At 42.1% G+C, this 16,174-nt stretch overlaps 2 protein-coding genes across 2 annotated transcripts; one reads left to right on the top strand and one right to left on the bottom strand.

Moving 5' to 3' along the window:
- Positions 1 to 3,078: 3,078 nt before the first annotated feature.
- On the bottom strand, positions 3,079 to 6,689 carry LOC148907729 (uncharacterized). Its single transcript, XM_089035730.1, has 3 exons — positions 6,291 to 6,689; positions 5,532 to 5,900; positions 3,079 to 3,198 (listed from the first exon to the last, which is right to left on the bottom strand). The coding sequence occupies exons 1-3, from the start codon at positions 6,687 to 6,689 to the stop codon at positions 3,079 to 3,081; spliced, it is 888 nt and encodes a 295-aa protein (XP_088891856.1).
- Positions 6,690 to 10,769: 4,080 nt separating this feature from the next.
- Positions 10,770 to 15,319, top strand: LOC116288554 (uncharacterized). Its single transcript, XM_089035729.1, has 9 exons — positions 10,770 to 10,866; positions 11,021 to 11,079; positions 11,266 to 11,376; positions 11,460 to 12,290; positions 12,687 to 12,798; positions 12,906 to 13,167; positions 13,514 to 13,802; positions 13,904 to 14,207; positions 14,322 to 15,319. The coding sequence occupies exons 1-9, from the start codon at positions 10,770 to 10,772 to the stop codon at positions 15,293 to 15,295; spliced, it is 3,039 nt and encodes a 1,012-aa protein (XP_088891855.1). The 3' UTR covers positions 15,296 to 15,319.
- The last annotated feature ends 855 nt before the right edge of the window (positions 15,320 to 16,174 follow it).

Raw genomic sequence — 16,174 nt, 5'->3', positions numbered from 1 at the left:
CCAATTAGTAAGGTTTGTAAGGATTGTAATAAGGAATTCAGCACCGTTCAAAAGATGCAGCAACACCAGGAAAGACGCGTCTGTAGAAGCGCCTGTAAGGATTGTAATAAGGAATTCAGCACTCTTCAGGAAATGCAGCAACATCTGAAAAGAGGGGTTTGCTGTAGGACTAGGCAGTGTAGTTTCTGTGATAAGATACTTAGCAGCCGTCAACGTCTTCAGACACATAGAAAGAGGCATGAGGAGACTTATCGATTCCTTTCTAGGACCTACGACATGGAAGGAGTAGATTGTTACCAGTGCGGTGATATTATGAGTCGTTGCGAACATAAAGAGGAATATCTAAGGAATAGAATAGACTACCATAGGAAGATAATCCATACCTTTCCTTTCTTTGAGCGCACCGAAGGAATTCCATGGACTAACAGAGAATATTGGAGGCAGGAGTGTGACCGCTGCGGATGCGTCAGAGAAGAGGGACACATCTCTAACTGCTTAACAAGATAACAACCTCATCCTTAACATTCTACAAGGGTTTCTGAGATAGTTTCAGATCCTACTTAACAAGATAACAACCTCATCCTTAACATTCTACAAGGGTTTCTGGCAAGGATATATGATAGCCTACGCAGCTGCATTGGAGGATTCCTAATCGCCCTTTCAATATATGGACTGTATTACGTGCGAACCCCCTGCAGACTGCATCGTTAAAAAAGAGTCGCCGAGCACTGCCGACGACCCTACTTTAAATGCGCCTAACTACATAGAGGCGAAGGAAGGACGCACTTTGCGACGTCAAACGCCCAGCGACCATCCTTCCCATACGACCTCAGATGCGTAAACTCCTGTCCTTCGATGACGTAACGAACGCGATCCGGCACCCACAGGCTGTATGTGACACCCTCATGCGCCAACAACAACCGTAGCCTGTCAATATCTTAAAGGCCTACATAATTTTTTATTTCATACGTAACGCCCTCCTTTAAGTCTCTCCAGTGTATCTGCCTTACAGCCTCAAACTCCATATATTCTATGAAATATCTTTAAATGCGTCTTTAAAGTGTCCGCGTTCTTAAAGCGCTTACAGCACCACCTACATGGTAAACGCATTCCTCGTGCATACTCCGTGATGGCTCTGCAGATGTCGTCGTAATCGTTGCTGATCATTACTTTGTACCCATTTCTTTCGTATTCGTGCAACAGGCGGCGTTGATCCTCAGATAATACCCCATTGCCTTTAGGGGTCTTCAGCTCTACGCAGAAACCACGGTATCGCACGTGTGCATTAAGAATTAACAAGTCGGGCTGGCCGCGTTGATATCCTTTCTGCCAGCACTTTATACGTTTGCCGTCCGAATCCTGCAGTTCACCTAGACCAGGGGTCACGAGCATTTGGGGGTAAAACCTGCGGATGTAGTCCACTACCTTTTTATGCAGGTCGAATTCATTTTCGATCTTAAATACCAACTTGTTTGGACTGTTAAAACGCCGCTCTATTTCATACTTGCCTGTCTTCCTTAATGCTGGTAAGACCTCCTCGAATACCCAATCTTGGAACTCTACGGCCTTGGGTAGTTTGGAGCTAAATATCTGCTGATACAGACCAGGCTCAGAAATGAACACGGAATGTGGTTGCGTAGTAGGGGAGCGGTGATTTGGAGCCCCTTGCAGATCGACCCATCTTTTCTGGTATTTCTCAGATACGTGTGCTCTAATTGCATCTCTGGGGCGCTCATAGCCCAACGCCAAAGCCACTTCCTTCGCCTTAAAGTACAAAGTTTTGCCTTGCACTATGCATTGCAGTTTGGTGTCGTTATTTTCAAATACGCGTAACATGGTATATTAGACAAATATTTTAATAAGCAACGCTCTTTAGCTGATTCATTTCTACGCTTAGCTGCGCGTCAGACACCACGAAGACGTAGCAGTTTATCTTAGTCGAATCGCTGGCATGTTTGGTGCGTTTAATTTCCAATGTTATCCCATCCTGCGTATTCACTAGACGTAAACCCTGACCGTGCATAGATTCATCGTTGGTAGTGCGCATGTCAATCCATAACGCATACTTATCCGTGAAGAACTCCTTTGGGGCAATTTGGTCACCAAACTTGCGCGCGACTTCCCGGTACATATCCGCGGGCTTTATCCCTTGGGAGTAGACCTTGTTAGACACTCCGTTAATACTAACACCTACGTTGGTAATGTTAGGATTAAAGAATACCTCAGAGTCACGCAATCCTGCGGTGTATGTCTTTGCGAACAGCAACATTAACCCTGTAAGGCTGCGCCTGGGAAGGTTAATGCTTTGGTTGATAACCTCTTCGACGTTGTTCGTAAAGCTGAACGTCTTGTACATTACTACGTGATCGTAAAGAAAAGCCTTCCCTGCACTGTATTCCATGCCAGCGCTACGAGCCAGCTCTTCGCTGTATACCGTTTCGTACTGCAGCTCCAAGTTAGTAACGGAGTATGTGTGGACGGCTGCTGAACTTACGTCTTTTCCCTGCAGGATGTTCGTAGTATCTGCTAGGGTCACTTCGAACTGCAGTTCACTTAGCTGCCTTGGGTAGTATGCACCGTGGTTCGTGATAACTTCGAAGTCCAACGGGATAACATATTTAGTACCGTAGTCCGCCTTTATTTCGTCTTCTCCCGAGGCGCCAGAGGCTGCGCTCCTTACCTTACGTATGGCTACGCTTGCTATTCCCTGCTCTATCCTTTGCACGCGGTCAAAGGCCGTCAACCATAAGTCTTTGTACGTGGTGTACAGATCGTACCTGTTCAAGTCCAAAAGGGATTCCCCGGCGAACTTGATTCTCATCTTAGAGACAAGGTTTCTGCCTGCGTTATTGACGACATGACGCGCGTCTGCGGTATCTGGCTGCACCGTTAGGTCAAACCTTAAAGCCAAGGTGCCGGGTACCAATACTAGGTTATCCGTTAGGCGGGGCACGCCTACATACAAGGTTTCTCCCGGCTTTGCGCTGGATGGCGTGAATGTGACCCGGTGAAAGGTGCGTTCTGCCTTTAGTCCGCCAACCTGCTTAGGTAATACGTTGGGGTTTAACTTTGAGCTTATCATATATAATGGAGGTAGACGAAACTACTGACTTTGGCCCCACCACTGGGGAAGGTAAAGAAGACATTAACGACGGCGACGAAGAACCGCTGCTTCCCGCCCAACCACCCGATGATTCCCTAAGAAATACAATCGCAAAGGCCTTAAGACATCCCAAAGCACGCGAGTACGTATTTACGCGCGAGCACATAGAGCTAGAGGACTTAGGTACCGTAAACTCAGCCATGCAGCGGCTAAAAGATAAGTATTCCAACTTTAACTCAGACGAAGTAAGGCTTACCGAGCGTGGCGGTAGAGTCTTCATAAGCGTTCAAGACCTGAGATTTCCCGACAAGAACCGCTGGATGAAACCACAACCCCTTTTCGACGAAAATGGCGAAGTTAGGGGTGACGTGGCGAGATTAAAAGGCTTTCAACTAGCTACCTGAAGTGCGTTAGAAAGGTTGGCAGCCTTGAATGAGAGAGTCGCGTTAGAAAAGCGCGTCGAGGAGCTGCAAGAAACGTTGGAAGAAAGGGAAGCAGAATACGAGACAAAACCGACTACTTCTCGATGCTAAAGAGAGAAATCGACAATAAAAACCAAAGAATGATAGAAATGAGAGAACAAAGAGACAATGCCCTGCGCGATAGGGACCAAGCCCAAAAGGCCTTCGAACTTGCCCTGCAAGACCTGGACATGAGCAAGGAAGAAGCCAAAAACTTGCATGTCACCATAGCCGGCTCTTTGGAGGAACGGCGGCAGTTGATTGCCGAAATTAACACTAAGGAAGAACAAATTCGGCAAATGAGCCAGGCCATCGAAGACCTGGAGGGGCAAATAGAGCGGCAGCAGGAAATAATCAACGATCAGACTCGTCCCGAAGAGGAAAGGGAAGCAGCTCAAAAGGAAGTAGAAACCCTTCAGGTGCGCCTTGCGGAATTACAGGCACAAAAGGACAACCTGGAAAAGGAGCTGGGGCTTACCACCAAGGAAAAGGTAAAAAGAGCCCTTTTGAAGTATGGCGTTCCACTGGCATTTGCGGTCGCTATTAGCACCGTAGTAGGAGTTATCCTATCCGCGCTTAAGGCTACAGGCGCGGGCGTAAAGAAATTAGGCAATGGGCTGACGGACTTGGGAAAAAAGATGGCAGCCGGTCTTCCTGGGCTGCTGGGTTCGGTTGTTTCCTTGGCACTTAGGGCCGGCGGCGAACTGCTAAAGTTTGTGGGGAATAACATTTGGATCTTGGTTGTCGCTATTGGAGTGGTACTCCTGAAGAAGATGAGGGGTTGATCTTATCCTTGTGTATTACTGGTGGCTTATCGTCGTCAGGCATCCGAGGCGTCCTCGACTGGGGATAAGTAAAGATAGTATTCGCACCGCCTTGATAATGCGGAACTAGCGGCAGCACACTCATGGTGCTAATGGGCTTATGATTCCAAGTGGCATCCGTCGAAGGGTTAACAGTCGGGGCGGCATTCATTCGTATGCGGCCGTTACCATCGCTGGGGCGAACTTGAAGCTTCGCATATTGGCAATTAGCTATCATATGGAAAGTTACCGGTGTTATGTCTTCCGTTTGCGGAGGAACGGGCTCCGACGAAAAATGAGCCGGATACCTATTATTACTTTTTACCCTGTATGGCGGTAATGGGTGGTTATTCTCATCAACGATCCTAAAACCGGCATTGCATAAGTACCCCGCCGAAATACAAATAGTGCACATGATCAATCCCAGGCCTCCAACCTCCACCCACAATCCGGCGTCTTGCCACTTGTCGCCCACGTACTCCTTTTCCTCCAGGTAATGGAGAAGCCAATCTTCCTTCGCGTGTGGATTCATATATTTCAGCAAATAAATTTGCTTCTAAAGGCTAAGCACCGTAAGAGTGCTAATGGTAGCGTGATTATAAGGTCGATCTCTTTGGTCATGTATGCTATTTATCGTTACTACGCCCGTGTCGTCTACTCTCATTTGCAGCTTTACCTTCCCGTGGCAATCAGCAACCATGTGGAAAGTCCAAACCGAGATGTTTTCGGCGCTGCCGGGGTTGGGCTCTACGGAGAAATGCGTAGGCTCCCTGTTGTTTGTCTTCACACGCATAGGCTGCAGTATGCCATTCTCATCCAGGAACCTAAAGCCCACGTTGGCGTGGCTGCTCGTGCCAATGCAAATGCTGCATATTATCAACTTCTTTCCTGAGTAGTTCAAGTCTACAGACATTCCAGTGACATCAACCCAAGATGCCTGGGTGTATTTTTTCTCGCCTGTGTAAGTCGTATAAACACAATCTACTCCAGCCACGTAGGGGTTATTCATCGCCATATATAATAGCTCAGACCAATGCTTGCGGTAGCCAAGCCGGCTTTTAGTAAGTTATGGTCATATTCCTCAGGTATCGCAGGCAGGACCTTCTTTGATGGTTTCTTAACTACGGGTAGCTTCGTTTCGTGTGACTTTTTTGGCTTCTCTACAAAGTGAGGAATGCCCTTGGTCATGTCAGAGTTCACGTCATTTGCCCCAAACTTCATGTCTTTGGTTGCTCGCTGCAGCTTGTTGTTGTAACCCACAGCGGAATTGGTGTTAATAACCAAGTTACTTGGCATTAACCAACAACCAGGACTCAAGGCATAATCTAGCCGCACTTTAGATTGCTGCACCGCTAATTGATATCTCTGCACCGACTTGGATATGTCATTTTCTATTATTGCGGACTCAAACAGGGTTAGGAATTCCTGTTGCGTTTCCCGCGAAGCACCTTGGGATCCAACAATGGAGCTGCGGGTATTTACCTGCGCTCCCAGGATGCAGTAGACAAATGCTTCAATGCTGCGGTTAATTCGAGCTAGGTTTCTTAGGCCTTTTCCTTTTAATAATACAAACGGATCCCAAGGACTGGGGTAAATTGTCTCAATCCTATCGATCAGCGTAACGTCATTCTTACGACCACCCAAGTCGTAAAACTTTAGGATCCCGGGGTATTATTGATGATACATGTCGGCCGGACGCACGCCGTCAACATGCCAAGCATAAATAATACCCAAGCCATGCGTGGCGCCCTCCCGATAACGAAATTCTTTTTGCTGCGGCTTAAACTCATTCATTAGCCTTTCTAGGGCAGCGGAATCGTAGTGGTTATCCATTCGATTGAATGGCTTTTCCCCCGCCAGCGGTACGCTAAGCTCCTTCAATATGCGCCGCATAGTAAAGGCAACGTGGAACCTTAGAAAGGCAATGTCGAACATATCCGCGGCAACCCCGCAGCCCTTTGTAGCCGCCCAGACAGCAAAGTTTAACTGCTGCGGCCAGTACTTGAAGTTAGGCCCCTTTAACCATTCGTGGGCTTCTTTTCCTGAAGTGTGCGTAAGGTTAAAATCCTTAAAGATATCCCTTATTACTACGTCAAACGTTTGCTTACCCACTGGAATCTTTAAATGCGTTACTATTTTATCAAAGTTGTTTATACCACCTTCAGCATCGTAAAATGGGTAATCCTGGTTGGTTATTAATAGATTCTTTGGAAAATTAGGTAGCCTTTCTTTATGCACGGGCTTTGGTTTAACATAACCAGGTGGTAAAATCTTAGGATGCTTGGCGGTCGCCTTTGGCTCCAAGTCCGCATTACTGTACATTCTTTCGCCGTTGAAGTAAATCCCATCAGGTCTACGCTCAAACTTACTAGGGTCTGCATGCGGAAACATCTTCCTAAATGCTCTCCATTTCCAGTAATCTCGATTATCGTGATGTGGCTGGTCCTCAATATCATTCCCAAAAGCGTCGTACATACTATATATAATGGATGTTATACCATCAGCACCTAAGTTGTACCCAGATGTTCCCTATACTACACCTAACGAACTAAACGCGGAGAATTTCAGGCTTAATAAAGCGAACTTAATCCTGGCTTACTTGGAAGGGCAAACAAAACACTACGAAAAAGTCCGAAAAAAGTACGTCAGAGCCCGGAGTACGCTACATAAGATTTCGATAACTTCAGGATCCATATCCGTTGTGTTAACGGGCTCCGGCGTTGCTGCTTCGCTTACTGGACCGGGAATAATGGTTGGAGTTCCTTTGGCCAGTGTTGGGGCAGCCTGTGGTATCATTTCTGCTGTTGCTACGGGCATTATGAAACAGTTGTCAAGCAAAATATACAAGCATGACACGACAATAGCTCTGTCTAGGGCTAAAGTAAATACAATTACCGATCTTGTCTCAAAGGCTTTGCGTGACAGAAAGATAGATGACGTAGAATTCTCGCTTATTCTGGCCGAAGAAGACAAATACGAGAAATTAAAGTCGGACATAAGGAATAAAAAAACAGTCGTAAAAGATCTTTCCGAGGAATCTCACAAAAAGATCTACCAGGAGGCAAAAGAAGAGCTTCAAAAAAAGCTTGCTCAGTAAACATCTGCTTTGAAAAAAGCGTGACAGGATTCTATTTACATATCGAACGTCAGTCTAGAAAATATGCCAATTAGAGTGTAAGACATAAATATAATAATTTTCACATACATAAGCGTCCAGATGTGTCTGGCGTTCGCTTGTGATCGTGGACTTTGGAGCTGGGGAGGCCTAAAGTCCCGAGTTCAAGCCTCGCTGTAGATGCATTTGGACCGGTTGCTGTGAGTGAAAAAAAAAGCCTCCCCCACTCAGCAACCATGGGGGGAGGGGCGGAAAAGATAGAAAGTGCGATTCAACCCCGCGATGGGGGGTTTCGCGAGGAAAAGTTGGAAAAGTCAGGGGGTGTCTCGGGACGCTGTCCGGAGTTCACCCTCTGGTGGGTCGTAAGAAAGATATATGTGTATGTACTAGAGGGCCTCTGGCGCGGGATGAAATAAGCCCCGTAAGCCCAAAATGCAAAAAACCCCACTGGGGATAGCTTGGTGTTCTGCGCGATGCATTCCCCAGTGGGGTTTCTGGCAAAATAAACGCCAGTTTTGCATTTTTATTTTCTCGGAATCCATCCTAACAGGGGGTGGTTGGGGTCTATTTTGTAAAATATTTCGTAAATTACGTCAGGGTAATAAGGGATATCCTTATTCAGCCGACAAAACATCCACTCGGCTCTGCTCATATCAGAAACCTCGGGAATAGACTTACCGGTAATTTCAGACAAAAGATAGGGAATACCTTTGTAATATTTCCCTAGTTTTAATTTTTTCAGCGTTTTCCGTAGACTTTGTGGGGTTGGCTCTTCTAAGTGGTCTATGATTTTCTTCTTTACTTCGTTGTCTAAATATACCGGTCGATAACCTTGGATATGGCTCATCCAGTCTCGGAAGTATTTTATTCTCTTATAAGGTGTTTTCTTATGACCTCCACTGGCGTAATATTGCTCTCTGGTAGCATTTGGTACGGCATTACGAATATTCTTACCACACTCGTAACACTGTGCTGACGTGTCGTCTTCTATTTGCATTTTTTTACCACAACAAATATACTTATTTGGCTTAGTAGGTACAAACTTGGGTTTCAAGCACTTTACACAGAAATCATAAGCAAACTCTTTACAATCTTCGCACTCCATATATAGACTAACATATTTAACTACATAAACACGGGATGCGGGTAATCGCGGTACGAATCGAGGAATTCACTTTAGACGGGTAATCCTCCGGTGGTCGTTGCGCTGGAACCCCCATCCCCTATACTACTAGATGAAGCAGGAAATTCTTGTCCCCTTTAGGTTGGCATTATTTTGAGTTATTATTACATGTACAGCTAGCATTGCATCAATATAACGCAGTGGCAGCCAAAAATTAAACCAGTTTGGAAATTTGAAAATTACGAAATTTCAAACTACAACAACTGATATCTAATATACAGTGATCATATACAGGATTTATAAGACTTATAACTTTATAAGATAATAGAATACGTTTTAGAGGAGTTGGATCCATACGAAACGGGTCAATATTGACGTTGTTAGGTTAGGTAGTCAGAGTGATGTTTAAACCATCTTTCTACCTGGAGAGCAGCTGAGAGTCACTACTATACATCAAAAGTGGTCTCCTTGTCGTTTTAAGAGCGAGTCCGTGTGAAAACCATGCAGGCAGGTCTACATGGTACCTCACCGATTTTCTTTAAACTTAACTTGTTTGTACATCTTGATGAGATTACTACTCAAGCAAATTGTTTGACCTTAGCGTAAAAAGCGTTGGAGTTACAGCTGTTTGAATGTTTTAGCCTCAAAACGGCCAAAATTAGCATAAAATTTTCCTGAAGTTTGAGGGTCTCGTATTTTCTCTACAGTTTAGATAGAGAATTCATATCTTTTCCACGACTGACTTGTGACCTTATAAGCATTGTAAAGTAAATAAAAATTTAAGTATTTAAAATTTGACAGTTCTGTAGATTTTTGAATTATGGCTATTATGCAGTTGTTTTCGAGCTTATAAAAATATAGATTAGAAAGGAGCTATGTTCAAATATGCGGCTTCATTTCCTTTGACTTCGAAAGCTATCACAGATATATCAATGATAGGGCAACCTGTTTAACAAAAAAAATCTTTGTAAAGGTTTCATTTTTCTAGGAAAAATTACACCTCAAATAGATGAAAATTCGCTTGTTACGTGTCACGTGACCCAACAATACGTCCATGACGATATTTTCAAACAAAAAACGGCGTAGACTTAGGCCATATTATAATGTATAAAAACCTTTACCGTGTAAGAATAGTAAATACAAGTTCACAATTTAGATTTGTTGTTTACATATATATATTCTGTGCTCGTTGACTCAAATATAAGGCACTTTGTGTCGATCGATGCTTTTTATACAATTTCATCTTGATTTTAAATTCCCTTATTCGTTTGACATCCACTTAACTTTATGTTGCTATAAACAAAACTACGTTTACATACGATAAACCAAACTCAAAAATACTTTAACATATACATATATATATTCTGTGCTCGTTGACTCAAATATAAGGCACTTTGTGTCGATCGATGCTTTTTATACAATTTCATCTTGATTTTAAATTCCCTTATTCGTTTGACATCCACTTAACTTTATGTTGATATAAACAAAACTACGCTCACATACGATAAACCAAACTCAAAAATACTTTAACATTTTAATGTTTTTATCTGATACGATCGATCAGGATCGAAATCAAAATATCTTGTTCATTTCAGGCGTGAGAATAGTTGTCTCTGATTGCATTGGTTGCGCGGAATTTCTTTTAACTCGGTTCATGCTAACTTTATCATCATCACTATTACATGATCCAGCTTTTTCATCTAATCACGACGAACTTGAAAAATTTTAAGATTCTATAATATTTTCTTAGATTTCTTTGATACATCTTAATTATAGACTTCTTATAGACTTCGAATGTGTTTTTATTAGACGTATTTAAATACACACCAAATTTGCATACATTAACAGTGAAGACATTAAAAGCGACGTATCGATCGATAGTTAATTATACATCAATCATTTCTTTAACTATATGAGAACCTTGTTTTGGTTCTGATAATGCAATGGCGTTTTGCTCTTTCCAAAAATATTCGAAAAAATCTTGTGGGATTTCTAGGCGAAACAACAAACAGACGTTTTTTCTTCCACTAAAATCATGTAAAAATGTCTCAAATCATCTAAAAGGCTGCTTCCAGACTTCACCGAATGATGTGAACGTGGAATGGAAGTTGTGTCTTCTCAGAGCGGGATTATTCAATGAAGAGGATGTGGACACTTTCACAATATGCCCACTCCACAGAGATCAGTTTGGGCTGGGATGGCGTCCAAGCAAATCATGCAAACATCCAGCTCACGACAGCAAACAAAAACCGGTTATAGGAGTAACAAAGCGACTGTCATCAGAAATATTTGAAAGTTGAGGGATTTTGTGCGAAATCGGTCAAGGTACTGCTTTATTTACTTTATTCTTCAGTTTTGCTAATTAGATTTATGAAAAAGCTAATTCAGAACGTTGTTTACCATTGTTTCACGCAGGGATTTGCATGAAATGTTTAGGAATTCACAGAAGAACTCTAGAGGGCTCAGTATCGCAGGTATGATTTTAATTATCCCATGTTTAAGTAAGTCAATCGGTCAGTCGGTCAGTCGGTCGGTCGGTCGGTCAGTCGGTCAGGTCAGTCAGTCAGTCAGTCAGTCATTCAGTCAGATGCAGATGTGCCAGATCTAGAAGGGTTGTTAGTCCATTTAATTTTTGTCTTGTTTACATTTTATCCCGCCAGTTGCAAGACTCAGCCTGTAGCTTGAACGAAGAGAAAGGTATTATACCTCCCCTAGCCCTAGCCGACAGTGATGACGAAGTGGCGGCCATCACAAGAACAAAGCGAACAGAGGTTCGTATGTCTGCATGTGTTTTTATGGTCCGGTATGGTGTAAACGCAGCTAAAGTTCTATCCATATATGTATCTATTTATAGGCGCAACCAGGGGTATACTTTAAGTTAGAAAACAAGCATGATGATTTGACGTCACCAGTGTCTCATTTAGTCAGTCAAACAGAGTATTTATCTTTGAATGATCAAGCTTACCAATCTGATCAAGAATACATGCCTACTCCCCTTCCAAACCGTAAACTTCAAACCCTGAATCGACACATTACCAGTTTGAGTGACGGGCGAGTGAGCCCGGTGCGATTTCAACTAAACCAAGCCACAACAGAAGTTGCCAGAAGCACTCGTTCTTATATTAAACGAAAGGCCAATAAAGTTGTCACAACAACTCTTGAATGTATAGCGCCCAGACAGTCTGAAGAACTTCTCGGGCTAATAACGGTATCTTCTTCAACAATTGATGACAGACCTGAAAATGATGTCATGAAGACGCTCATTTCACTATACAATGGGGCCACATCACGGCACACCAAACTGACATTGTTGTCAATCTTCGTCAAGAACTACATCAAAACGCAACTCAAGGCAATGGTTCCTGGACTAACAACATGGCGAATCGACGAAGCAAGAAAATACGCAGTCGTTGGAAATTTGTGCGAAGGAAAAAACCCTGTGATTCGTTATCGGTTAGATGAAAAGAAAGTCGATCATTTTGTAGATTTCATCAGCAGCCCTTATTATCTTCAGGACGTGGCATACGGAACAAGGAAGCTAAAGTTGTCGAATGGAGAAGTAATCGAAATACCAAACATGGTTCGGACTGTGATAAATTCAAGAATGGTAAGGCTCTATGAATCATATTGCCAAGAAAAAGGCTTTACACCACTTGGACGATCGACGCTCTTTTCCATTTTAAAGGTATGCATTTAAAATCAAACAAATATTATATCTTTTCAATGAAAGAAATTAAACTATTTCTAAATAAAAAAGACACTAAATGAAAATAAATCATAAGGGGCACCTGACACCAAAAATCTGAGCTCCAAATAGAAATCGAACGCATGATCCTACGCAGGCTATCTGCGTACTAGACGGATAATCTAATTACTAGGCTACAGATTTTTGCGGAGTCCAGGCTTATGGTTAATTTTCATGCAGTGTGTGTGTTCATTTATTCGTTTGTACGTTTATTTATCTATCCACCAATCCCACCCTCCCTCCCTCCTTCCCTCCTTCCGACCGACCGACCGTTCATTCATTTATTTATATGACATATAATAAATTGATATCTGATCTCAATGCATTTTCCCATAGGTATGTGCATCGTCTCAGAAGAAAAGTCTTGCAGGACTAGACAACACAGCGACTGAAGGAGCGTCAGCTTTTGACACCATGGAAATGATCATACACACCATGGCATCCCTCGGTAAACATCTATTTTACAACAAATGTGATGAATTATCTTACGACCCTCTTTTCTGACTCGTAAGTGGCTTATATAAGATCTTCTTACCCCTTTTCTTATGCGTACAGGTTTATCTGTTGATCATGCCAACAACTTCATACAAAGGATTCAAACAGCTAAGAGATATCTGAAAGCTGATTACAAACTCCATGTAATCGAGGAAAATCCCTGTGCTGATCATTGTATACGATTCGCACTGTCTTCAAATGAAAATCAGTATAAGTCAGATTGTAAACATGATCATGATATGCTATGCGATCGGTGTCAGGACTGCAGAGACGTCTGTGAAGATATAATTTCCGAGCTCGACTCAAAAGCTATTTCATACAGGTATAGTCAAAACTTTATATAACATAAATATTTCATTATTTCATTTTTAATCAGCACTCGATCTTTAAGGTATAATTTCTTCCCTCTTCCCTTTAAGTGATAGACCCTTTGCAGTTAGAGGTCTTGTGACCTCACCTACCTAAAAACAAATCAGCAATTGTCGTCTAACTAAACTCGACCTGTCCTTTCCATTTCTGGGCATCAGTTTGGCACTGCTGATTGATTTAAGGTAGGTGAGGTCACTTGACCTCTAGCTGCAAAGGAACTATTGTAACGATATTCATACAGAATAGCCGGACTTATCTACAGGTGCTTCAAATAACTACTTTAACCTTATTATTCCTAGTTATCCAGAGCAACAAGAAGAGCTAAAACATGATGCCGAAAAAGCAGCAGAGAAAATCCTAGATTGGAAATCACACATTGTCAGGGCTATCAACCAAGAAAGGGCCAAAAGAAAAGTTCTTGACAGCCTTGCTTACGAACAGACTTTGATCATAATGGATTGGGCTATGAAATGGCTCCCTCAAAAGTACCGTGAAACCCAGAACGAGTGGTTTGGGAAAAAGGGAATTAGTTGGCACGTTTCGGCCTGTATAACAAAAGCAGCTAATAACAGAGAAAACGACTTCGAGGTACGTTATTTGTCTTTTGGTAAGAATGCAATGAATTGCGTTTTATACAAATACAACAAATTGGATTTTATGATTTTATGCATGTTTGCTGCTGTTCACAGGTGCGCACCTTCGTTCATATTTTAGAAAAGTGTAATCAAGATTGGTTTTCGGTGCTGTCGGTATTAGAGAATCTGTTTCTTGAACTTCCAAAAACCTTGCCAAACATCAAAGAAGTATTTTTGAGAAGCGACAATGCTGGTTGCTATCATAATGCTGCCTTAATCACAAGTATCCATACCATTGCTAAGAAACAAGGGCTGATTCTGAAGAACTACAGTTTCAGTGAGGCAAATAGTGGTAAAGACGTCTGCGACAGAAATATTGCACCACTTAAGGCACATATTAACAGATATTTGAATGAAGGTAACACAACTTTATTCTTTTTTTTTTTTTTTTTTCAACGTAAATCTATTGCAGGAAATATGGCCGGTGATATTACTTCACTTTAATTAATATATAACTATTTTTACCTACTAGGTCATGATATCACTTCGGCTGAACATCTGAAAGAAGCTATTGATTCCTATGGAGGGTTGAAAGGATGCCAAGCTGCTATAATTGAGCTAGATACGAAGATACAAAGTGCCACGAAACCTTTTAAATTAAAAGGCATTAGCAAGCTTAAACAATTCGAATATAACATTGGTGGAGAAATGACGGTATGGCAGGCGTGGAACATCGGAAAGGGTATGAAAATATCGAAGACTGGCAGTCCTCAAAGTGAGACGGGCGTAATCGTAACGCGGCCATTTCTTGAACCAAAAGTGACGTCTGGCATTTTAAAGAAAACTATAGTGGAACCTTCTTCATGTCCAGCTGCAAAAAATGAGCCAAATATCCCTGATATAAAAGACAAAGAACCTGTCAAGTTTTATTGTCCCGAAGAAGGATGTATTAAAGCATATAGCTGCAGTCGCTATCTTAAACAGCACCTTGATATTGGAAAGCATGAATTCAAGCTTCACGAAGAATCACAGTATGATCAAATACGACGGAAATGGGCGCAAAAATGCACTTCTCTAAAACCTCCAAACCCCTCGTGTCCACCAATGGTTAGCTCGGCTTCTAATTCAGAAGAAGTACATGTTCCTGATCTAGTGACCGGCTGGGCATTGAAAAAATCGAAGCAGTGCAAACGATTTCCACTGCACGTGAAGAGCTACCTTGTAGGGCAGTTCCTGATTGGGGAGGACACAGGTAGGAAAGTGACGCCAGCAGAAACATCGACACGAATGCGTTCCATGCGTGATAGTAACGGGAAACGAGTCTTTGATAAAGAAGATTGGCTAACGGTACAGCAGTTCACCAGCTATTTTTCAAGACTAGCGGCGATGAAAAAACTTGGTCAGTTGCCACCAGCACCTCTAACTGAAGAAGAAGAGGAAGAAGTCGAAGTTGCCGTGCGTACGACCAAAAGATATGATCTGCGTGAGAGAGTCTTGACTTTGTGACTTCTTTAATCGGTCGAGCTAGAGTGTATTTTGGGAGGACCTTGCGATGACTCTAGTAAAAATTTAAGGGCACTGGAAACTAGTTTCAAATGATGTCGCACATGTAATAACAATATGATGTTGCAGCTTAAAACATGAAATGGTCGGCTTTGAATGGCCATAGTACCACTTGGAGGATTATATTTGTTGTATTTTGATTTTTTTCTAAACAAATGTCTTTTAAACTTCTTGTGTTGAAGATATATATCAATATCTAAAGACGTCCAGATCAATGAATATGTACTGTATTTTGGTGTATGGCTTTTTGACTTTGTTAATGTTGTATCATTCTCTCACAAACAGTAAGTAGCAGAGCTAAATATCTGACTTCTTCTAGATTGTTTTCCTTTATTTACTACTGGTTTGCAATGGTTTTTCATTTGATGAGTCATCTTTGTTGTAATCAGCCATTAGCTCGTTGTGTAAGATAATCGCTAAATCACGCAATTTGCGGTGCTCTCATGCTTCACAGTTAATACTTTACAAAAATATTTTTTCGTGCACTTGTTTCCTATTATCTATAGTAAAGAAAAATCAAACTGCGTACTTTTAGAAGCCCGCCGCAGCGAGAATATACGATGTTTATTTCAGGCCAAAAATACCTGTTTTAAATTTCGATTCCAACGACTTAATCGTAAATTACCTTAATTATTTTCTTTCGAATTGCAGTGATAGTTTGATACCTTCATCGTAGTGTTCAATAGATATACTACACTTGTATAATTTTCCATTTCGAAAAGAGCTGTAGTTTTAGAGAACTGTTATTGTGAATTTCGCTCTAATTTCAAGTAATTTGCATAATTTGTCTGGGCATGATTCATTCGACATCTATATCTTCTC

This window comes from Actinia tenebrosa, unplaced genomic scaffold, assembly GCF_029948245.1.
Source record: "Actinia tenebrosa isolate PJP-AT-01 unplaced genomic scaffold, QUT_ActTen_1.0 PGA_scaffold3__52_contigs__length_22856419, whole genome shotgun sequence".
Classification (NCBI taxonomy): Eukaryota; Metazoa; Cnidaria; class Anthozoa; order Actiniaria; family Actiniidae; genus Actinia; species Actinia tenebrosa.
The sequence above is the reverse complement of the archived record's forward strand: the minus strand, read 5'-3'. Positions and strand labels throughout refer to the sequence as shown.